The sequence below is a fragment of the Scyliorhinus torazame genome, chromosome 12 (genome assembly GCF_047496885.1).
Source record: "Scyliorhinus torazame isolate Kashiwa2021f chromosome 12, sScyTor2.1, whole genome shotgun sequence".
NCBI lineage: Eukaryota > Metazoa > Chordata > Chondrichthyes > Carcharhiniformes > Scyliorhinidae > Scyliorhinus > Scyliorhinus torazame.
In genome coordinates this window covers 197,223,274-197,246,844 of record NC_092718.1, presented here as the reverse complement: position 1 = coordinate 197,246,844, position 23,571 = coordinate 197,223,274, and the positions used below count along the sequence as shown (strand labels likewise).

General features: G+C 51.3%; 1 protein-coding gene across 4 annotated transcripts in view; it reads right to left on the bottom strand.

The window, feature by feature from the left end:
* LOC140386853 (coronin-6-like) overlaps nucleotides 1-23,571 on the bottom strand; it is a 339,560-nt gene that overhangs the window by 232,869 nt on the left and 83,120 nt on the right. For all 4 annotated transcript variants that reach the window (XM_072469624.1, XM_072469622.1, XM_072469623.1 and 1 more), the window contains exon 2: nucleotides 9,525-9,724. In XM_072469624.1, coding sequence (XP_072325725.1) covers nucleotides 9,525-9,722 — 198 coding nt within the window. In that variant the 5' untranslated portion in view covers nucleotides 9,723-9,724. The remainder of the gene's footprint in view (nucleotides 1-9,524; nucleotides 9,725-23,571) is intronic.

The window sequence follows — 23,571 nt, the reverse complement described above, 5'->3', positions numbered from 1 at the left end:
GTTCCATCAGGCCCCGTCAAATGCACTGGCGAGTTTTCAGATCAAACCTTGCACTGCTTATACAGAACGAAAATCGGGGGTCGTGGCTCACACCATCAGTCTAGTGGGATGGACCCTGATAGGGCTCCACAGAGATCAGGACGGCATCTTTAAAGGACGCCACGTGAGAACTGACATTTAACCCCCCCCCCCCCCCACTCCCCACCCACCCCGGCCTCTTCCCCCCACCGCGAAGGTATCAGGGGCTTGCTCTGCCGCATAATTATCGGAGCTCTCCACCCTCCCCCAAACACCGTGACAGCATCGGCGCAGTTCTACCCCCCTTCAATACAATGTCGACCCCCCCCCCCCCTCCCCATGTCAGGTTCCCCCTGAATGCCCGCTTCCTCGCCGTCACTACCAAGTTATGGAATCATAGAATTTACAGTGCAGAAGGAGGCCATTCGGCCCATCGAGTCTGCACCGGCTCTCAGAAAGAGCACCCCATTTAAGCCCAGCATCTCCATCCTATCCCCATAACCCCAGCTAACCTTCACGGACACTAAGGGCAATTTAGCATAGTCAATCCATCTAACCCGCACATCTTTGGACTGTGGGAGGAAACCGGTGTGCCTGGAGGAAACCCACGCAGACACGGGGAGAACGTGCAGACTCCACACAGACAGTGACCCAAGCCAGGAATCGAACCTCCCTCCCTTTGGTCCCACATATCCATTGAGGTCAGTGGCAGAAAGCAAAGCCTGGCATAATCTTCATACAGCAAGGTTTTTAACAGGGCTAACATTTAAAAAAAATAAATTTAGAGTACCCAATTCATTTTTCTTTTCCAATTAAGGGGCAATTTAGCGCGGCCAATCCACCTAGCCTGCACATCTTTTGGGTTGTGGGAACGAAACCCACGCAAACACGGGGAGAATGTGCAAACTCCACACAGACAGTGGCCCAGAGCTGGGATCGAACCTGGGCCCTCGGCGCCATGAGGCAGCAGTGCTAACTACTGCACCACCGTTCCGCACTCAGGGCTAACATTTTAACTGAGGTACATAAAATATTTAATCGATGATGATAGATGAAGTCATTTGCCATACATTAGTGATGCTCCAAATACAGTTAGTTGCTAAAATTAGCAAGGCAGGGATTAGAGGGATGAGCTTCAATGGGAAGAATGACCTTTTCAAGTGTTCTTAAATATCGGATGCTAGCTATCGCAAAATACATCAAATGACCTTGAATGATATTAAGGGAGGAAATGTGGGGTACGTTTCTCACTGCATTCGATAACTTTAATGAAAGGTAAAGGGGAGTTCAAAAGTAGGAGCATCCCTCCTGATCAAATACCAACACTCAGCGAGGGTTGATTTTGTATCATTGCCTGCTGTTAATGGGCTCAGAATGAGATCAGTAGCTTCACTGTTGCATTAGCAACTGCAATGCGACTGGTTGCATTTTAGAAGAGACCAGCCCACTGGGCATGAGAAGTGTCTGCCTGATTCAGACAATAGGACCCTTTTTTAATGTCGTGGCATAAATAGAACAGCAACTGCCTTTTTAGGAGATAGTAAGTAGCTGGTTGAAAGCTGCACAGTGCAGGATCTGATAGGTCCTACGGGCAATGGAAAAGGATAATTTCTATCTAGTTAACCAAATGGAAGGCCTAGTAGGGACTTTGCTCTCTAACAGGCCGGTTTAGCTCAGATGGCTGGATGGCTGATTGGTGATGCAGAGTGAGGCCAACAGCGCGGGTTCTGTTCCCGTCGCGCCTGAGGTTACTCACCAAGGCCCCGCCTTCTCAACTTTGACCCTCGCCTGAGGTGTGGTGATCCTCAGGTTAAATCACCACCAGTCAGCTCTCTCCCCCTCAAAGAGGAAAGCAGCCTATGGTCAGCTGGGACCATGGTGACTTTACTTTACATCCCAGTGACCAGTGGCAATAATTAATTATAAAACAATGGGGCATTTGTTGCTACCCACTGTGAGTCCATAGTGCCTGCACGATAGGAATCGGCCTAACAAAAATCAAGCTCCTGATTTGTTAATCATGATAAACTAGAATAATTATGTTAGGCTGAATTGCATAATGATAATCACAATTGCGGGGGAAAATGAACACATGACTGATCATTTCCATTCCAGCATCTGGGCTTTGACATCAAAGAACATGCAAATTAAACTGAAACCTTTGAGATTCCATACGCATCTCAGCAAAATTAGGCACAATTCACTGAAAATAAAAAATCACAACTGCCAGCATCATTTAGAGTCCAACCTAGGTCATTTCTGAATGTACCATTCCCTGCACCAAACATAGAAGCAGATCTTTGCCAATATCCATAGCAACAGAATATTATCCTGCTCGAAGGCATCAACGCTGCAGTTATATGTGGTCAGATTCTGGCAAAAGCTATTCGTCGTGAAACTCCCGGACATTGGCTGCCAAGAAGCCAAATATAAATCTGTAGTGTTGTTGCAAGGGAGAGCTACAGAGAAGTATATGAAAGAAGGCTTGTATCATCAGCCAAAGGCAATATAATCTTTTACACTTGATTTGGCATTTGCTTTTTTCACATTCAATTCTATTGTTTAATGCGAAAAAGGAACATTGGTACATATTTAAAAATCAGTTCGTACACAGTGAAATCAGCCATGTACAAAAAGCAATGTCAGCTGCAAATGTTTGAAAGGTTTTTTCTGTTTTGAAAGGGACCGTGCCATTTCTGGTTCATACCAACCTGGGAAGTGCAGCTATTTCGCTTAACTTGAAGTATAAAAACTGGGATTACGTCGACAGTTAACCTCCTCAGTCAAGAAATAGTTTCCTGCGCAGTCAAATGGTACAATAGCAAACATGAACAAACGCCGGGCCGGAGAATCCCCGCAACCGCGCCACGTTGCCCCGACGACGGCACGTTGAGAGAGGCCACTGCGCATGCGCGGGTTGGCGCGTCGCACAGTTCGCGCCGGGATGGGAGGCTGGAGCAGTGTGAACCGCTCCAGCGCCGTGCTGGCCCCCTGTAGGGGTTTCCGATGGCTTGGACACTCTGCCGCCGAATGGGAGAATCCCAAATATGTTCCATCTCTATTCGGGTGAACAAGTGAATACGGGTACGACAGAAGCAAAATACTGCAGATGCTGGGAATCTGAATTTAAAACAGAATGCTGGAAATACCCGACAGATCTGGTAGTTTCTGCGGAGAGCGAGAGAGTTCATGAGGGCGATTTTGCGCCGCTGCTCACCCCCAGCGAGAACGGTGATGTGGGCACGAAATACCGCGAGAGTTGGGAAACCTCATTCACGCCGGCGAGATCTAATTTCCCGATCTTCCCCACCCCTTGCCGATGACGTAACGAGGTTCCCGCCCGATTCTGGGCTACATGCTCACCCCTCACTAAATATACATACCTCGTCGAGGTGACAACAGCTATTTAAGAATGGGAAGGAGTCGAGAGGATCCAGCTGGGGCGTCAAGGGAAGTATAGCCCCTGGGGGTAAGGGACATGACTGGGCACTGACCCCTGGCATAGACATGGGAGTGGGGAAATCTGGCATTGAGGGGGGGGGGAGGAATCTCAGGGTGGCTTATTTCAGAAAATTACATAATTGTTATAATGTTTTCATGTGCTGTGGGCATCTGCGGCTGAGTCCACATTTGTTGCCCATCCCTAATTGGCCTTGAGAAGGTGGCTTCTTGAACCACTGAAATCCATGTGGTGTAGGTATGCCCACAGCTGCGGTTAGGGAGTGAGTTCCAGGATTATGACCCAGCAACAGTGAAGGAACAGCGCGATAGTTCCAAGTCAGAATGGTGAGCGACTTGGAGCGGAACCTCCAGGTGACAGTGTTTCTATTCACCTGCTGCCCTTGTCCTTCTCGATGTTGGAGGTCGTAAATTTGGAAGGTGCTGTCAAAGGAGCGTTGGTGAATTGCTGCAGTGCCTCTTGTAGATGGTGCACACTAATATTTTACAGGGTGACCAGGTGATCCATTCTTGAGAACCCATCTGGTTCACCAATGTCCCTTCGGGAAGGATATCTGCCGTCCTTACCTGGTCTGGCCTACACAAGACTCCAGATCCACAGCAATGTGGTAGACTCTCAAATGCCCTCGGAAATGCCATTCAGTTCAAGGGTAATCAGGGGTGGGCAATAAGTGCTCGGTCAGTAGTGTAGATACCGAGCTACTGTTGGTGATGCACATTTAAGCCTCCCACCCAGGGTACATTCTGATCCCTTGCCACCCTCGGTACTTTCTCCAAGTGGTGTTCAACATGGAGGAGTACTGAAGGTTGGAATCAGTAGGAGGTTATTCCTTACCCACGTTTGAGCTAATGTCATGTGATTGCATGGGGTCCAGAGTCAATGGTAAAGATTCATAGATCAAATCCCTCTCGAGTGTATATCACTGACCATCTGCCTTTGTTAGGTGTGTCCAGCTGGTGAGACCAGATATACCCAGGGATGGTGCTATCTGGGGCATTATCTTTAAGGTAGGATTCAGTGAGTCCGACTATGTTAGGCTGTTGCTGGGCTAATCTGTGAGACAGCTCTCCCAATTTTGGCACAAGTCCCCAGATGTTAGTACGAAGAATTTGGCAAGGTCTACAGGCTAGATTTACCATTGTGGTTTCCAATGTCTAATTCAATGCCACATGGTCCCCCCAGTTTTATTCCTTTATGACTTTAAAGCAGTTTGATACAACAGACTGCCTTGCTAGCTCATTTCTGAGGGAAGTTTAAAGTCAAATACATTTCTAGAACTAGGTAGATGGGTGTAAAAGTCACCAGATGACCAACGGCTGCTTTCCCCTTTGAGGGGGAGAGAGCTGACTGGTGGTGATTTAACCTGAGGATCACCACACCTCAGGCAAGGGACGAGCTTGAGAAGGTGGGCCTTCCCTAAATGGTGATGTAAGGGTTATACCTCTGGACTAGTAATCCAAAGGCCTAGCAACTGGTGCAATTTGATTTCCATTCATTTTTTAAAACCTGGGGCAGGATTTTCTCTGGGAGAATCGCCGGAAGGGCGCGAATAGCGCCCCGCCGCCGGTCCGCCGATTCTCCGGAGAGCGGAGAATCAGCGCCATTGGTGGCAGCGTGGTCGGCGCAGCGCCGGTTGGGGGCCGCTCTACGGGGCCCCCCCCGGCGATTCTCCGCCAGGATGGGCCGAGCGGCCATACAAAAAAAGCTGCGTCCCGCCTGCGACGTTCACACCTGCTCTTACCCGGCGTGTCCTCTGCGTCGATGGATCCGGGGGAGGCCTGGTGGTGGTGGTGGGGGGGGCATCTCCGGGTGGGGCCTCCGCTGTGGCATGGCTCGCGATCGGGGCCTACCGGTCGGCGGGCCGGCCTCTCGGGCTGGGGGCCTCTATTGCTCCGCGCCGGCCCCTGTAGCCCTACGCCATGTTGCGTCGGGGCTGACGCGGAGAATAGAACCACTGCGCATGCGCGCACTGGTGCCGGTCCCACTGCGCATGCACAGCCCCGCAGCGCCCATCTGACGCTGGGGATCGGCAGCTGGGGCGGAGTGGGTCGCTCCAGTGCCATGCTGGCCCCCTGTAGGGGTCAGAATTGCTGCTCCTGAGGCCATATTGACGCCGTTGAGAAACGCAACAACGTTTACGACGGCATCAACACTTAGCCTCAGGATCAGAGAATCCCGCCCCTGGAATTGAAGGCCACTGTTAGGGATCAGGCCCAGGGAGGTCTTGCCAGGTAATGAAAATGAAATGAAAATTGCTTATTGTCACAAGTAGGCTTCAAATGCAGTTACTGTGAAAAGCCCCTAGTCACCACATTCCGGCGCCTATTTGGGGGGGGCTGGTACGGGAATTGAACCGTGCTGCTGGCCTGCCATGGTCTGCTTTAAAAGCCAGCGATTTAGCCCAGTGTGCTAAACCAGGGATGAGCGGAGATTCCCGGTGGGGACCTTCCCAAAGTTGGGGGGGGTGACGGGGGGGTCAAAGACGGGGGTGGGGGCCTTAAGGGGGAGGGGAAGATCGGGACAGCCAGACAAAATGGCGGCCTAATCTGTGAGAAGTCTTAAATCCCCCTAAGTGCACCTCGGTGGAGAGAATCTGCTCAAGGCCAGAAAATCAGCAAAACGCCGTTGAATAGCAGGATGTTTCAGAGGCGCTGAATCGAGCCCTAAGTGTTGCCATCACGACGGAATTGCATGCAATTCGCATTCCTGTTGGGGGCGCTATTCGGGAAGTCAGGACATGCAAACGGGCCAGCACTCTGCCAGCATGAATTGAGAGCAATTCCCGGCCCAGCCAGCGTTGTAACCGCTGGGGCCTGAGTTTGCACTAAATAGGCTGGCAGCTGGAGCTGTTTTTACCACACACTCACTACTACCATGAAGATGGCTCAGGGAAGACCCCCCCCCCCCCCCCCCCCCCCCGAGGTTCGGAGTCCGAGGTGAACAAACAGCTCCATTTCAATGAGGAGAGGAGGAATACACATCCTCTCTAGGTTAGGCCCTTCTGAGCGGTGCCAACACCTGGTGGGTCACTGATTGGCCATACCCATCCCCTTGATGATACAGCTGGGATATGAGGGTGTCCAGAGGGGCGGCCCGGGTGGGCTTCCAGATCACCAGAGGGCTTCTGAACATTCAACGGACACAGGCTCAGTAGTGTGAGCAGCCTGGAGTCTAGAGCACACCAAAGGGGTGCATTTATACGACAGCAATGGTGGTCCATTGGCCGTGGCATCATGTCATTTCCTGCTACATCCCAGGGCCCAGGCAGCCACCCCTAGCAAGCCCGACAATGTTCAAGGGTTTTTCAATGTTTTTTTAGCCTTCCGCTCCCCCCTCCTCAACCATGGCGCCCAGGCCCCGCTTGTCAATACTTGCACTAATCCGTGCCTGCGAGACATCTGCCTAAGAGTGGTGGAGCATCGTGAAGGGTGGAGCATACTGAGTCCAAGCCGCTAATGTTATTGAAATCCACGCAAGTGACAGCTTTGCATGGATCTGCCAGCGCGGGGCGCAAACTCCAATATCTCCGCCAACAAGGGGCCAGAGCATGTTCGATTTTTCTTGATTCTCCGCCCAGTCGCAAAGCGGAGTATTCAGGCCCATATAAGCAGACCTGGGACAGTTCATGGGAATAAATAACATCAGTAACGTAGGCCATTCAATAACATTTCTTATCTAACTCACCCTTAAAAAAAAAATAACGTTACTTTAAAAAGGTAGCAGGACCACACTTCCACAAATAACATACTTTTTAAAATTTCCGTAACTTCATAAGTAGAATTAGAAACCTAAATTGAACCAGCTGCTGAACCGAAGCAACCCCCACTGGACTGACGGGCAAAAGATAAATTGCTGGTATACACAGAGTAGCTGATGAGGCTAATGAGTCAGAGCTTTACACACATTCAGATTCAATTTGCTTCCACAGCAATATAAACTCCCATTGGCAATAACAGCCAGAGGACACATTAGCAGCACAAGTTTACCAATTGCCATCAGTGTGCCCTTTAATTCATTCACTAATTCATCAAAGATTAACTCATAGTGCGGTTCGCTTACAGTCGAAGGACGGTCGCAATCTCTTCCGGTTACTTCAGTTCAAACACAAATTCATTTTGTAAAACAAATTAAATTAAGATCGTCATTTAGCATCATTTTCTAATTCACACAACTGTATTTCTTGTCAAAAGGAAGAAACTCCTGCAGTGGCTCCTGCAAAGAATATCTCGACAAACATCCCAGTTCTTTGAATGCTCCGTACTCTTAAAAATCTGCTCAAAGGTACAGTTATTTCCAGTACAGTTGTACATACAGATAGATGTAGATACAGGATGCTAATGCTAGTCTTGTTCAGTCAAATTAGGAACCTCTTATTTCTCCAGAAATGACCCGCTTCATTGCCAGCCCTTCAAAATGTTTATTAAAATGAAACATGCTGAAGGATTTAAGATCCTTCATGTTGCAACAATAATGTTGACCATCCTGCGTCAACACAAAGTCCCATGAATGATCTCGGAGGAGCAATTTTATGAGAAGTGGCTCTAGGCAATGCTAACAGACAGGAAGTTGTGAAAGGTGCATATCTGAATATCGCGTATATGGGCTCGGGTGGGCAATGCTCCTCACCAGGTCTGCAATTTCAGTAAATAACCCCCACAAAAAGAACACGGCTGAAACCGATGGAGGGAAAAAAGAAGGGGGGGGGGGGAAAGGAGAACGGGGAGCACCCCCTCGGATTGACCAGGGAGGACATCAGGGTGGTGGACGGGGGAGGGGGAAAGGGGTCGGGGAAAGAGGGGACTGGGGGGGGAGGACACGCCAAACTAGAATTTGTAAATAAAGAAACGTAAGGCAAAGCCCTTGTACGCTGTGTTGTTATGGGCCAGGGTCTAGAGAACCCCAAAGTGTATTATGGAGTTCACCTGACCCACAACTTTTAATAGATTGTGGTATGGGGAGCACACGGCCCACTCAACAGGTGTGGTACAGCAGACATGGAAAAGTAATTTTTAAAGCAAAACAATGTTTGTTCTATGAACTCAAGTTAACCTTTATAAAACAAACAGTGAGTATCTTAGCAACCGTTAATTCAAATACAACCCCCAAAGAGTACAACAGTAAGTAATGCTTACGCTGTCCTTTGAACATCCGGAAGACTTACAAAAAACATAACGTTTAACAGAAGCAGATTAGGTTTACATTCACTACTGAGAACATTTATAATTCTAAATTCACCAAATGATCAAGAGATTAGCAAACGGCCTAAAACGAAAGTAAAAAGCTGACAGACAGCCCAGCTCCACCCACACTCTGACATCACTGCAGTAATATGAGCAGCCAAACATTTCTTAAAGCGACATTCGCATGACAGTGTAATAAATGAAAACGAACGGCAATGTACATAATTTTGAAAATGCCAACAAAAAGATTTTTTTTTAAATGATTCTCTACCATTCTTCTCCAGTTCTCTTTTTAATCAGCGGAACTGTTCATAGACAGAGATGACTTATTTATTTTGAACGTAACACCTCAAATTGAAGATGTAGGATTTTTAACAAGGGACCTCACTATAATCGTAACCCAATGTCAGACAGAACTTAACAAGATGATTTCAGCTAGGGATTTAACTTCAACCGAAATCAGCATCAACATTTTCCACAGTATTTAAACACTATACAAATAATCACCATCCCACATTCTGAATTGCCTCAACTCCGTTCTTTAAATAGATTTAGAGGACCCAATTCTTTTTTTTCAATTAAGGGCAAATTAGCATGGCCAATCAACCTACCCTGGGTGAGACCAACGCAGACACGTGGCGAATGTGCAAATTACACACAGGTGGTTACCCAGGGCCGGGATCGAACCCTGGTCCTCGGCGCAGTGATGCAGCAGCAGTGCTAACCACTGTGCCACTGTGCTGCCCCAATTGTCTCAACTCCTAACAAAAATATCTGCATAGATTCATTGTCTGGTAACAGCACAGGAGACAGATATCAAAGATTTAAACAGAGTGAGCAAGCTCAAGCTATTTAGAGAGACTTACTCTGGCCAGTTGCAGGACCAAGAAGGCACCTCCACCACCGGATTCCACAATGATAGCCACAAACTTGGGATTAACCGCACAGAAGGAGCTATCCCACGTTACTTTGGAAACTCGAATGTCTTCATAACATTGGTCGGCTTTCATCGCCTGCCCAAAGACATGGCGAAACTTGCTCTGACGGACAACTCTGCGGCTCATGGCTACAATTGAAAAAGAACAGAAAAGTTAGTTTTGAAATAGCTTTGTTTTGTTTTTAAGAGTTGAGGCACGATCAATTTGACTTAAAGACGAAAGTTGAATCCAAACTGAGTATTTGTTTGAACAGATTTATTGGTATCAGATGTGTGGCCTCCCACAGCAGCTGGCGAAATGGCTTCGAGCTGGAGGACACGCTAATTTATACCCCGCCTCCTGGGCAGAGCCAGCAGGCAGGGGCCACAGGCGAACGTGTAGTGCAGGTTCTACCGTACATCCTCTAATATAAGTACAACAGTGGTTTACCACATTCACCCCCTGTTAAAATTGAGTCCGGCGGGGGTGGTGGATAACTATATACAATCATGATTTTAATATTTACAGAGCAAAACAAATGTCTCTTGGCGTCTGGTGGACCGGTCAGAGGTTCAGCCAGTCCGGGGCCTTGATGGTCCTTTGAGAGTGACAAAATGGTGAAGGCGATGTTGGTGCTGACCTGGTCGAAGGTGACTCCGGGAGCGTGCCAAAATCCTCTTCATCGACGGGCGTGGGCAGGGGGAGGACGGACGGTCCTGGGGGGGGTTGAGTTGCGAGCGATGGGGGAGGGGAGGGTGGCGCCGGGGGCAACGGGGGTGGTGTGGGGGTGGAACTTGCTGGTGCCAGGTCCCTGAGGGAGACAGTGTCCTGGCGGCCATCGGGGTGCGCCACGTAGGCGTACTGGGGTTTTGCATGGACCAAGTGTACCCTCTCCACCAACGGGTCCGCCTTGTGGAGTCGCACATGTTTATGGAGAAGCACGGTTCCCAGAGCTGTGAGCCATGTCGGGAGCGACACCCCGGATGTGGACTTCCTGGGGAAGGCAAAAAGATGTTCATGCGGTGTATTGTTAGTGGCAGTGCAGAGTAATGAGCGAATGGAATGGTAGTGCATCAGGGAGGACCTCTTGCCAGCGGGCGGCCGGGAGATTTTTGGACCGTAACGCCAGCTGGACGGCCCTCTATACCGTCATATTCTCCCTTTCTACCTGTCCATTTCCCCGGGGGTTGTAGCTTGTCGTTCTGCTGGAGACGATACCCCTGCTGAGCAGGAACTGACGCAGCTCATCGCTCATGAACGAGGATCCCCTGTCACTGTGGATGTAGGCGGGGAAACCGAACAGAGTGAAGATTGAATTGAGGGCTTTAATGACGGTGGCCGGCGTCATATCGGGGCATGGGATGGCGAAGGGGAACTGGGAGTATTCATCGATCACACTAAGGAAATATCTGTGACGATCGGTGGAGGGGAGGGGGCCTTTGAACTCCATGCTGAGGCTTTCAAAGGGGCGGGAGGCCTTCACCATGTGCGCGCGGTCCAGCTGGTAGAAGTGCGGCTTGCACTCCGCACAGACCTGACAGTCCCTGGTGATTGTCCTTACTTCCTCGACGGAGTAGGGCAAATTTTGTGCCTTAATGAAGTGGTACAACCGAGTGACCCCTGGGTGACAAAGGCTGTCGTGCATGGTCCAGAGTCGGTCTACCTGTGCGCTGGCACATATACCTCGGGATAGGGTGTCTGGAGGTTCGTTGAGTTTGCCGGGGCGATACCTAATCTCATAATTATAGGCAGAGAGCTCGATTCTCCACCGCAAGATTTTATAATTTATGATCTTGCCCCGCTGTGTGTTGTTGAACATAAAGGCTACCGACCGTTGGTCAGTGAGGAGAGTGAATCTCCTGCTGGCCAGGTAATGCCTCCAATGCCGCACAGCTTCAACGATAGCTTGGGCCTCTTTTTCGACGGATGAGTGCCGAATTTCAGAGGCATGAAGGATGCGGGGAAAGAATGCCACGGGCCTGCCTGCCTGATTGAGGATGGCGGCAAGGACGACATCTGATGCGTCGCTTTCTACTTGGAAGGGCCGTGTCTCATCTACAGAGTGCATTGTGGCCTTGGCAATATCAGCTCTGATCTGGGCAAAGGCCTGTTGAGCCTCGGCCGTCAGGGGAAACTGGGTGGACTGTATGAGTGGGCGGGCCTTGTCCGCATAGTTTGGGACCCACTGCGCGTAATATGAAATGAACCCCAGGCAGCATTTGAGGGCCTTGGGGCAGAGGGGGAGGGGGAGCTCTATGAGGGGGCGCATGCGGTCGGGATAGGCCCCAGAACTCCATTCTGAACCACATGGCTGATCATGGCCGCAGATGGTGACATTGTCTAGGTACGGAAACGTGGCCCGCAAGCCGTACCAGTCGACCATTCGGTCCATCTCCCTTTGGAAGACCAAGACCCCGTTAGTGACGCCGAAGGGGACCCTAAGGAAGGCGGTGTATGGACGGTCCGATTTATGGATGGGGAGCTGGTGGTAGGCGGATTTCAGGTCCACCGTTGAGAAGACCCGGTACTGTGCAATCTGGTTAACCTTGTCAGATATGCGTGGGAGGGTTTCGCGTCGAGCTGCGTGTACCTGTTGATGGTCTGGTTGTAGTCCACGACCATTCGGTGTTTCTCCCCAGATTTATCCACTACCATTTGAGCTCTCCAGGGGTTGTTGCTGGCCTCGATAATGCCTTCCCAAAGCAACCGCTGGACTTCGGACCTGATGAAGGTCTTATCCTGGGTGCTATACCGTCTGCTCCTGGTGGCGACGGGTTTGCAATCTGGAGTTAGATTAGCAAGGAGGAAAGGTGGGTCGACCTTTAGGGTCGCGAGACCGCACACAGTAAGGGGTGGTAAGGGTCCACCGAATTTAAGGGTTAGGCTCTGGAGGTTGTACTGGAAATCCAGGCCGAGGACAAGTGCAGCGCAGAGGTTAGGGAGAACGTAGAGGCGAAAGCCATGGAATTCTACGCCCTGGACCGTGAGCGTGACCGTACAGTACCCCCAGATCGCTACGCAATGGGATCTGGAGGCCTGGGAGATCTTTTGATTGGCGGGGTGTATCGTGAGGGAGCAGCGCCTTACCGTATCTGGGTGTATAAAGCTCTCAGTGCTCCCGGAGACCAGTAGGCAAGAGGTCACATGGCCGTCGACTTTCACGCTGGTGAATGCGTTGGTCAGGTTCTGCGGGCGAGACTGGTCAAGTGACATGGAGGCGAGCCTTGGTTGGTCGTCGGGTAATGGGGCGGCCGTTGAGTTCAGATCTTGGAACGCTGGTGGTGTCCATGTGCTGAGGGGTAGACACGATGGCGGCGCCAGGAGATCTTGGGGGTAACAAAATGGCGGCGCCCATGGAACGCACATTGCGGGGGTGGAGCAAGATGACAGCACCCATGAAACGCACGTGTTGCACGGAGGGGAAGATGGTGGCGCCCACTGATCACACTTGGACTGGGGGGGGGAGGAGAAGACGGCGATCGTGGCCACTGAGTGGGCCTGTCACACCGCGGCAAAGTGGCCCTTCTTTCCGCAGGCTTTACAAAGGGCAGCGAGAGCCGGGCAGCATTGGTGGGGGTGCTTTTGCTGTCCGCAAAAGTAGCATCGGGGCCCCCCGGGGTTTGCTGGCTGGCGTGTAGCGCAGGCGTATTGGGTGGGCAGCGCCCCCGCTGGGGCGGTTGCCTGTGAGGTCCATGACACGTAGGAGGGGTGGGCCGCGCGGTTGGGGGCGTAGGACTGGACATTGTGCTGGACGACCGTCATGGAGAACGCTAGCGTTTTAATCGCTGCGAGGTCGCGCGTGGCCCCTTCTAGGAGCCGCTGACGTATGATATCTGACCCAATTCCAGTCACAAAGGCGTCCCTCATAAGGAGGTCTGAGTGTTCCCTGTAACGTCCTGGCAGTCACAGTCCCGGACTAGTGGGATTAAGGCCCTCCAGAAGTCTTCTATGGACTCACCCGGTAGTTGAGAACGGGTTGCGAGCGCGTGCCTGGCGAAGAGCGTGTTTGTCTTCTGCTCGTAATTGTCCTTGAGTCGAATCATGGCTTCGGCGTAGTTTGGCGCATCCTGAATCAGCGGGAAGACTTTGGAGCTGAGCCTGGAATATAAGATCTGGATCGTCTGAGCCTCTGGAACAGGGGTCGGCGCCGCGTTGATATACGCTTCAACGCAAGCTAGCCAGTGCTGGAAGTCCTTTCTGGCATCGCTTGAGTGCGGATCCAGCTGCAGGCGATCTGGTTTAATACGGAGGTCCATACTTCGAAACTGATACCAATAAATTGAGGCACGATCAATTTGACTTGAAGACGAAAGTTGAATCCAAACTGAGGCTTTATTGCTATCAGATGTGGCCTCTCACGGCAGCTGGCGAAATGGCTGCGAGCTGGAGGACACGCATAGTTATACCCCGGCTTCTGGGCAGAGCCAGCAGGCAGGGGCCACAGGTGCACCTGTAGTGCAAGTTCTACCGTACATCCTCTAATATAAATACAACAGTGGTGTACCACAAGAGGTATATGGGATATTTCTCCACCTGGAGAATAGAGGGAAAGCCCCTGAATGGGTCCGCACTGGTCGCTGAACAGGGCGCGAAGCTCCTGGCCTATGGCACTGGACGCAATCTGGTCCACACCCTTGCTGGGCATGAACCAGATTTGCATGTTTAAATGAACATTTAAATACATATTTCCGGGTTTCTCCGCCCCCACTGGCACAGCACGGGGTCAGCGGGAATCATTACTGATCGCCATCAACGGAGGCAATGACCACACCGGGGGGCTCGGAGGCCACTGTACCCCCTGGGTTGTCGGGGATAGGGCAGGGTAGTGCCAACAGGGTGCCATGTTGACACTATCAGGGTGCCAAGGGGCACTGTCAAGAAGCGGGCCTGAAAAGAGGCATGACCATTAAAGGAGGGATTGAGGGGGATGCATGAAGTGGGGAATAAAGGGAAGCCATGGGGGGCCCTGAAAGGGGGCGTCTTCGGCCACCCCATACCATGATGTTATTGGTCAGTTAGTGAGGAGGGGTGGGGGGCATTGGTACCAGCGACGAGGGTGGGGGTGGGTGCCTTAAGAATGTTCATATTACAATAACAATGTTGACCTTCCTGAGCTTAGGGGCGGTTCTAGAGTTGTCTGGAGATCGGGGCGCCCTTTAAAAACACTGGCCCGATCTCCAAGGGGCTGGCCTAGCCGACATCTTTAGGTCCTGCACATCCCTTTCCCAGCAGGAATCTTCCCAAGCTCAAAAAAAATTCACGCTAACCCAGTCAATGGGAATCTCATTGCATTTCCTGATCTTCCCAAAAGGGAACAAAGTTCTCGAGCGAGCGCATTTAGCTGCGTGTTTCTCGGCACATGGCTATTCAACTTGATTTGCTTTGAATAAGAGGCCTAAATGGGGAGCGCGCGGCCGAGGCTGTACATGGCCCTGTTTTTTACAATGGGGAGCTCCGCTCGTCGGAACTCCCCGTTGTAGCGAGAGATCGGGACAACGATCTCCGAGGCTCCCAAAACATTCCCGACCTCCCCCCCAGCCCAAACACAAAAATCCTCGGCCCCCTACACACACACCCCCAACACCCACGGCGGGCATCCCGAGCCCAATCACGCATGTGCAAAAAGTGCCAGCTTGATACCTTGGCAGTGCCAACCTGGCAGTGCCCCTTCCAGCTGGCAGTGCCACCTGGGCAAATTGGCAGTGCCAGGGTACCCTGGTGTCACCAGTAGTACCAGGGCACCACCTTGTCCAAAAGGCATGCAGCCTCCAATCCCCTTGTAGACTCCCATGAGTGCCGTTCCGTCTGGTCCCCGCTTGTGGGGACCAGTATCAAACAGCGCTCGCCCAAAGTCCCCGAGGCGATGGGATTGAATCCCAAAGCCTCAGGTACCTTGGAATTTGCACATTAGAATAAGGCTTACTGCCTCTCTCTAATATGCGGATTTGCCAAAAACTGCCTTGCACCGTCTCGCGAGATTGTGTTGAATCCTGGGAGCAGGGTCTCCCGGCTTTTACCAGTCACGTTGTGCCAAGCGCAGCGAGCTGCTTTTCCGGCACGGCATGGCCTGAAGATCGCGCCTTTAGGAATATTTGGGAAAATTCCGTCTGTAGTTTTTATGTGTTTATTTTTTTTCTTTTAAATGATGCCCTGCATTTTGCCCACCTGACATTAACATCTCAGCTGCTGAGTGCAAATCAGGGGGTATGAGTTGGCGTGATCAATAACCAACAACACTCCGCATGACAATCCAACATGAGATGCTAGGAATGACTACGGTATAAATTCCTCCTCTTTGCGCCTTTGGATATTCGTGTCTGTAATTCATCACAAAGCACTTTGGTTGCCTAAGAGCTTTGTCTAAAAGAGCAATCATGCAATTTGCACCGTGCACGAGAAGACTCAGTAGATACCCAGGTGTCCGAGCAGGGAACTGTCAGAACCACCATAAATAGCATGGCTTAAGATTTACAATAAAGAAACGTCGCACAGGATATCATTTGGCCCATGAAGGTGCAACCTACATCCCTCCACTACCTACAGTACAACTCCCCCAACCACGCAAAGAGCCCTGAAATGTACATTACGCCCCATAAGCGCGGCCAACAGATTTTTCAGTCAACACAGATTTTGACAGATTTCTCATTTTGAATATTGCGAAACAGGTTCAAACAAATTTAAGGAAAGGGATTACCTAAGAGAAGATTATCTAAGAGACACCCAAGGGAGGGGAAAAACAACAGAAAAGGAGCAAACTGCAGAAGTATACATTAAGATGAAAACTACAAGTTCTGATCACAGCGGGTAATTCTGATCGAGAGTAAAGCAGAGCAGAAACAATGTGCAAATTGATGGATGGAAAATAATCAATTTAGATTGAGAGAGGAAGGTACAGGACCTTACAAGGGTAGTAAAAAGTAAGGAGACTACTGCGGATGGGTGGCTCGGTTTTAGAGATAAGCGAAAGGTCTGTGAAGTGGTCAGGCTAGGGCTTATGAGTAAATAATGCAGGGTTCATAGCCAGAGATAGATGTATTCAGGAACAGAGGGCGGGATTCTCGGATCCTGAGGCTAAGTGTTGACGCCGTCGCAAACGCCGTCGCGTTTTACGACGGCGTCAACAGGCCCCCAGGAGCAGCGATCCTACGCCCTACAGGGGGCCAGCACAGCACTGGAGCGACTCACGCAGCTCCAGCTGCCAATACCGGCGTCAAACGGGCGCCACGGGTCTGCGCATGTGCGCTAGCTTCCTGCTCCGCGCCGGCCCGACGCAACATGGTGGAGAGCTACAGGGGCCAGCGTGGAGTAAAAGAGGCCCCCACCAGGAGAAGCCGGCCCGCCGATCAGTAGGCCCCGATCGCGGGCCAGGCCACAGTGGAGGCCCCCACCCGGGGTCGGATTCCCCCCTTCCCCCCACCAGGCCGCCCCCCGCAAGATGGACGCCGGGGTCCCGCCAGGTAAGGCCACATGTGAATGGCACCAGCGGGACTCGGGCTATCGTGGCAGCCACTCGGCCCTTCCCACACGGAAAATCGCTGGGGGGGGTGGGGGGGTGCATGTGCAGTTTAGGTGGATTGGCCATGCTAAATTGCCCTTTGGTATTCAGGGGCGTCATTCTCCGACCCCCCGCCGGGTCGGAGAATGGCCGTTGGCCGCCGTGAATCCCGCCCCCGCCCCCGCCGAAGTCTCCGCTCCCGGAGATTGGGCGGGGGCGGGAATCCAGCCGCGCCGGTTGGCGGGACCCCCCGCTGGATTCTCCGGCCCGGATGGGCCGAAGTCCCGCCCAGGAATTGCCTGTCCCGCCGACGTCAATCAAACCTGGTATTTACCGGCGGGACCAGGCAGCGTGGGCGGGCTCCGGGGTCCTGGGGGGGGGGCGCGGGGCGATCTGACCCCGGGGGGTGCCCCCACGGTGGCCTGGCCCGCGATCGGGGCCCACCGATCCGCGGGCGGGCCTGTGCCGTGGGGGCACTCTTTCCCTTCCGCCTCCGCTACGGCCTCCACCATGGCGGAGGCGGAAGAGACTCTCCCCACTGCGCATGCGCGGGAAACTTTCGGCGGCCGCTGACGCTCCCGCGCATGCGCGGGGAAACTGACAGCGGCCGCTGACGCTCCCGCGCATGCGCCGCATTTCCGCGCCAGCTGGCGGGGCAACAAACGCCATTTCCGCCAGCTGGCGGGGCGGAAATCCCTCCGGCGTCGGCCTAGCCCCTCAATGTTGGGGCTAGGCCGCCAAAGATGCGGAGACTTCCGCACCTTTTTGCCGGCGCGATGCCCGTCTGATTTGCGCCGGCTTTGGCGCCAGTCGGCGGGCATCCCGCCGTTGGGGGAGAATTTCGCCCCAGATGTCCATGTTAGGTGGGGTTACGGGGTTATGGCGGGGTGGACAGGGGAGCGGGCATGGGTAGAGTGCTCATTCGAAGGGTCGGCGCAGACCCGATGGGCCGAATGGCCTCCTTCTGCATTGTAGGGATTCTGTGATTGATTCTACGGATCTTGAAAGGTAATCAGGCACTTTTGTAGCACCACTCCAGTCCTTTTTAACATACTTTCCTACAAAATTATAGAATATTCATTTTGAAATATACTATACAATCTCCACTCAAGGGACTGTTCACTACTGAGGCAAGGGTGTGTCTGGCAGATCGTATCAAGGGAAATTATGATGATCATTATTTTTGCTCCATGGCTCCACATCTGAATTGGAAATCTAGCCCAGGATGTTGATTTGGCAAGTACAGGCAATGTAGGAAGTTAAACTGAGCCTAGATCAACACATATCTGATCCAAGGGAAGCGTAGATCCAAGCATAACATTCCAATGTACCATTCCCCCTCACATTCATTGTATAGAAATGCTGATGCATGCAGAGAATGTTTTTGCAAGTGACTCATGTGTTTGTCAGCTCCAAATTGTAGTACTGTCACCGGATACGAAGTGGGAAAAACATATTATTTGTGAGCTTCCCCACTTCTGCCATCATTTCATATCCCGAAGACCTGCACAGGGCAGGAAGGAGTATGGTGTCACCGGCATTTTTGCATACAACATAATTCCAGAAGTATTTGGTGGAAATATTTGAAATGAGCAGAGCTTTCACGTACAGTGTTAATACTACAATTGCTGTCTTATTTATTCCAGGGCTATACCCTCACATTCTATAAATAGAAAATAATTGGAGGGCAGTAACAAGGTCATATTTACTGAGAGGAAAAAAGTACAGGTACAAAGAATAAGGAACAATACAGCACAGGAACAGGCCCTTCAGCCCTCCAAGCCTGCGCCGACCATGGTTCCTGCCTAAACTAAAACCGTCTGCACTTACGGAGTCTGTGTCCTTCCATTCCCACCCTATTCATACATTTGTCTAGGTGTCCCTTAAATACCGCTATCGTACCTCCTCCCACCACCTCCCCAGGCAGCCGTTCCATGTATTTACCGTCTCTGTGTAAGAAACTTGCCTCGCACATCTGTTCTAAACTTTTCCCCGCGCACTTTAAACCTCTCTCCCCTCGTACATGACTCTCCTACCCTAGGAAAGACTATCCAATCTGTCTATGCCACTCATAACCTTGTAGATCTCTATGAGGTCGCCTCTCAATGTCCGTTGTTCCAGTGAGAACAGACCGAGTTTATCTAACCTCTCCTCACAGCTAATGCCCTCTATACCAGCACCATCCAAGTAAACTGCTTCTGTATCCTCTCCAAAGCATCCTGTGGTGAATGTATTGCTACTGCAATTCACCACTGTATTGTATGTTGATGCCCCTGTGGGCTCCGCCTGTGGCTACGCCCCCTCGGGGCTGGTATATAAAGCTGCAGCCTGTAGGCGGCACTCAGTGCAGAGCAGTCGCAGGCAGGCACAGATCTAGCTTATTAAAACCACTGTTCACTTCTACTCATCGTCTCGTGTGAATTGATGGTCGCATCACATCCACATCCTTATGGTAGTGTGGCGACCAGAATTGTACATAATATTCCAAATGAGGCCTAACTAAGGTCCTGTACAGCTGCAAAATGACTTGCCAATTTTTATATTCAATGCCCCAACCAATTAAGGCAAGCATGCCGTATGCCTTCTTGACCACCTTATCCACATGTGTTGCCACTTTCCATGATCAGTGGACATGCACGCCCAGATCTCTGTGTCTGTCAGTACTCGCAAGAGTTCTACCATTTATTGTGTAATTCCTACATGCATCGGGCCTTCCAAAGTGCATCACCTCACACTTGTCCGGATTAAACTCCATCTGCCATTTCTCCGCCCAGGACTCCAACCAGTTTATATCCTGCTGTATCCTCGGACAATCCACTTCACTATCTGCAACCCCACCAATTTTTGTGTCATCTGCGAACTTGCTAGTCAGACCAGCTACATTTTCTTCCAAATCATTCATACACACCACGAACAACAAAGGCCCCAGAACTGATCCCTGTGGAACGCCACTAGTCACAGCATTCCATTCAGAAAAGCACACTTTACTGCTACCCTCTGTCTTCTGTGCCCAAGCCAGTTCTCTACCCAACTAGCTCTCCTCTGATCCCATGTGACTTCACCTTTTGTACCAGTCTACCATGAGGTACCTTGTCAAAGGCTTTACTGAAGTCGATATATGCAACATCACTGATCACTGCCTTTCCCTCATCTATCATCTTTGTCACTTCCTCCAAAAACTCGATCAAATTAGTGAGGCACAACCTCCGCTTCACAAAAACATGCTGTCCATCACTAATAAGTCTACTTGTTTCCAAATGTGAGTGAATTCTACCTCTAAGAATCTTTTCCAATAATTTCCCTACCACTGACATAAAGTTTACCAGCCTATAATTTCCTGGATTATCCTTGCTGCCTTTCTTAAACAATGAAACAACATTGGCTACTCTCCAGTCCTCTGGAACTTCACCTGTAGCCAATGGGGATACAAAGATTACTGTCAACGTCCCAGCAATTTCCTCCCTTGCCTCCCTCAGTATTCTGGGGTAGATCCCACCTGGCCCTGGGGACTTATCTACTTTAATGCTTTTTAAGATGCCCAACCCCTCCTCTTTATTAATATCAACATGACTCAGAATATCTACACACTCTACCCTATACTCCTCATCAACCAACTCTTCTTTATTGAATACTGAGGCAAATTATTCATTTAGTGTCTCTCCCATTTTCTCTAGTTCCATACTTAGATTCCCTCCAATATCCTTGAATCGACCAACCCTTTCTCTGGCTACACTCTTGCTCTTTGCATATACATCAAATGCCTTAGGATTTTCCTTAATCCTGTTTGCCAATGATATTTCATGACCCCTTTTAGCCTTCCTAACTCCTACCTTAAGTTCTTTCCTACTTGCTTTATATTCTTCAAGGCTTCATCTGTCCTAAGCCTTTTAGGCCTTACGAATGCTTCCTTTTCCTCTTTGACAAGATTCATAATATCCCTCGTTATCCAGGGTTCCCTATACTCGCCACCCTTATCTTTCGTCCTCACAGGAACATGCCGGTCCTGAATTCTAATCAACTGACATTTGAAAGCCTCCCACATGCCGGATGTTGATTTTCCCTCAAACAGCCTCGCCCCGTCAACACTCTCCAGATCTTGCCTAATGCTGTTGTAATTAGCCTTACCCCAATCTAACACCTTCACCTGAACACCACTCTTGCCCTTTTCTATAAGCTACTTAAAATGTACAAAATTATGAACACTGTTCCCGAAATGATCTCCTACTGAAACGTCGATCCCCTGACAGGGCTCAGTTCCCAGCTCCATGTCTAATATGGGCCCTTCCCGAGTTGGTCTATTTGCATATTATTTCAAGAAACCCTCCTGAATGCTCCTTATTCAAAGCATCGGATATTTTGCTATCATTAGCCCACAAGCGTTATTGTTAAAAATTCCATCGTAATGATACAAAGAAAGCGTTTGGCTGAAGAAATTTTAAGTATAAATACACATATATATGAGAGAGAGAGAGAGAGATATCCTACCTCTCACTGGTGTTCATTTGAGCTTCCAGACCATGGTGCAATTCTCCAGAAAAACTTCTAAGTGTGGTAGCCAGCGGGAATTGCCACGAGCTTCCAGTCGCTCGACCCAGCGAGGCCGGCAACACAATTCAACATTAATTGGTCCATTTGACGAGGCCTCACAGCCTTCTAGTTGCAAATGCCAGCTCGCCAGCTGATTCGCCGGGACCGCGCTCGCCAGCCCCCCCGCTAACAAGGTCGAGCAGCACTTCCTCAACCAGTTCGCAACAATGGAGGCAAGGACACCGGCCCCATGATTCGGGGATGCTGACCTGGCGAGGCTGCTGAACGCCGTGGAGGCCAGGAGGATTGTCCTGTTCCTCCGAGGGTCCAGGAGTCAGCCACAAGGCAGCCACTGCTGCCTGGGATGACGTGGTGGTATCTGTCAGCTCGGGGAGTGTGACCAGGAGGACTGGCCTTCAGTATCGGAAAAAGGTCAATGACCTACACCGGGCAGCGGGAGTGGGTAGACACCAACCACCCCCCCCCCCCCCACATGGGAGCATCCGGCACCCAACTCCCTGTGCAACCTCCAGCCCTTCCTCCACCCCACTCCCTCCTCAACCCCCCCCACTCCCTCACTCCCACCACCCCTCCCACCACTGTGAACCACGCATGTGGCTAACGATGCCCTCTCTGTGTCTCCTCAGGAAAAGCTCTTCCATAATCATCGGGAGAGGACCCAGACTGACGGAGGGAGCTGGACTTAAGAATCCTCACCTCCTTCGAGGAGTGGGCCCTGGAGGTTACTGGGGCGGCCGAGGGCAGATCGGTCACCAACGCGGAGACTGGCAGATGCCACAGACGAGAGGGACCACAGGGCTCCACCCGGAGGACCTGTCAAACGTGAGTAGTGATTGACTTACTGATTGAACTATCCCTCCTACTGACCACATGTCCATTCTCCCGCAGCTCCTCCAGCCGACGGCGACGGCCCATCCCGGGTGGCCTCCTCTCCTGACTCCGAGGAGAACACCTCGGAGGACCTCTGAGGATGCAACCATAGTCGCGGCACAGCTGTCATCCCCACCCTCCACCAGCGCAGATACACGCACCTCGGTGGGAAACGTTAGTGGACAGACTTCCAGGGCACAATCTAGTGAGCACCACACTGCTGATGTTGCCCAGAGATACTGAGGCAGTTAAGAGACCAGGAATCACACTAGCCACACTTACAGTTTGTATGATACACTTACATGTTGACCTTACCATAGGGAGAGTTAGCTTGTGAATTCTTTTACAATGCGGGTGCTGCAAATACAATTTCGAGAACTTAAAGGAGAATATACATAGAAACATATAGAAAATCCGTGGACTTGCGATGGTCACCTCGGAACCGGGCTGGCCTGGCTCAGACCACCATTGCCGTAGTCTGTCTTTTAAATGCATCCCTTTGATCCTACTTACAGGCTCCTGGCTGCCCACACTGCAGAGTGCTGTGTGTGTCCTTTAAATGCTCAGAAGGCCTCTGGTCATCTGGGAGGTCACCCAAGCTGCCCCTCTGGACACTCTCACACCCCAGCTGTTTCATCAAAGGGATGGACTCAATCCGGGGCCCACCAGGTGTTGGCACTCCTCAGATGCGCTGTCCCACAGGAAAGGAAGCAGGGGATCAAGGACATCTGCACTGTGGCCTTTGGGACCCTCCCTGCTTCTCTGCCTCACTCGTGGTCCCACCCCATCTGATCACCAGCTGTCTCCACCTGATGAGGCTGGCAGCGGTGACTGCCTCTTCCTCAGGAGGGCAGGCGTGGAAGTGCAGTCAACCCTGGGGAAGAGGGTATCCCCCACCCCCTCCCCACTCCTCATTGGCATGGAGCTGTGGGTCCACCTGGGACTTCCGATCTCGGGAGCAGGGCATCTGTGAGCCACCTTGGTGACTGAAGTGAGTGTGCGCCATCGGCGACACCAGCAGGAGAACGCCTACTGGGCCGGGAATTATTCTAAATTCGAGCCAGCAGAGTGCTGGCCCATTTT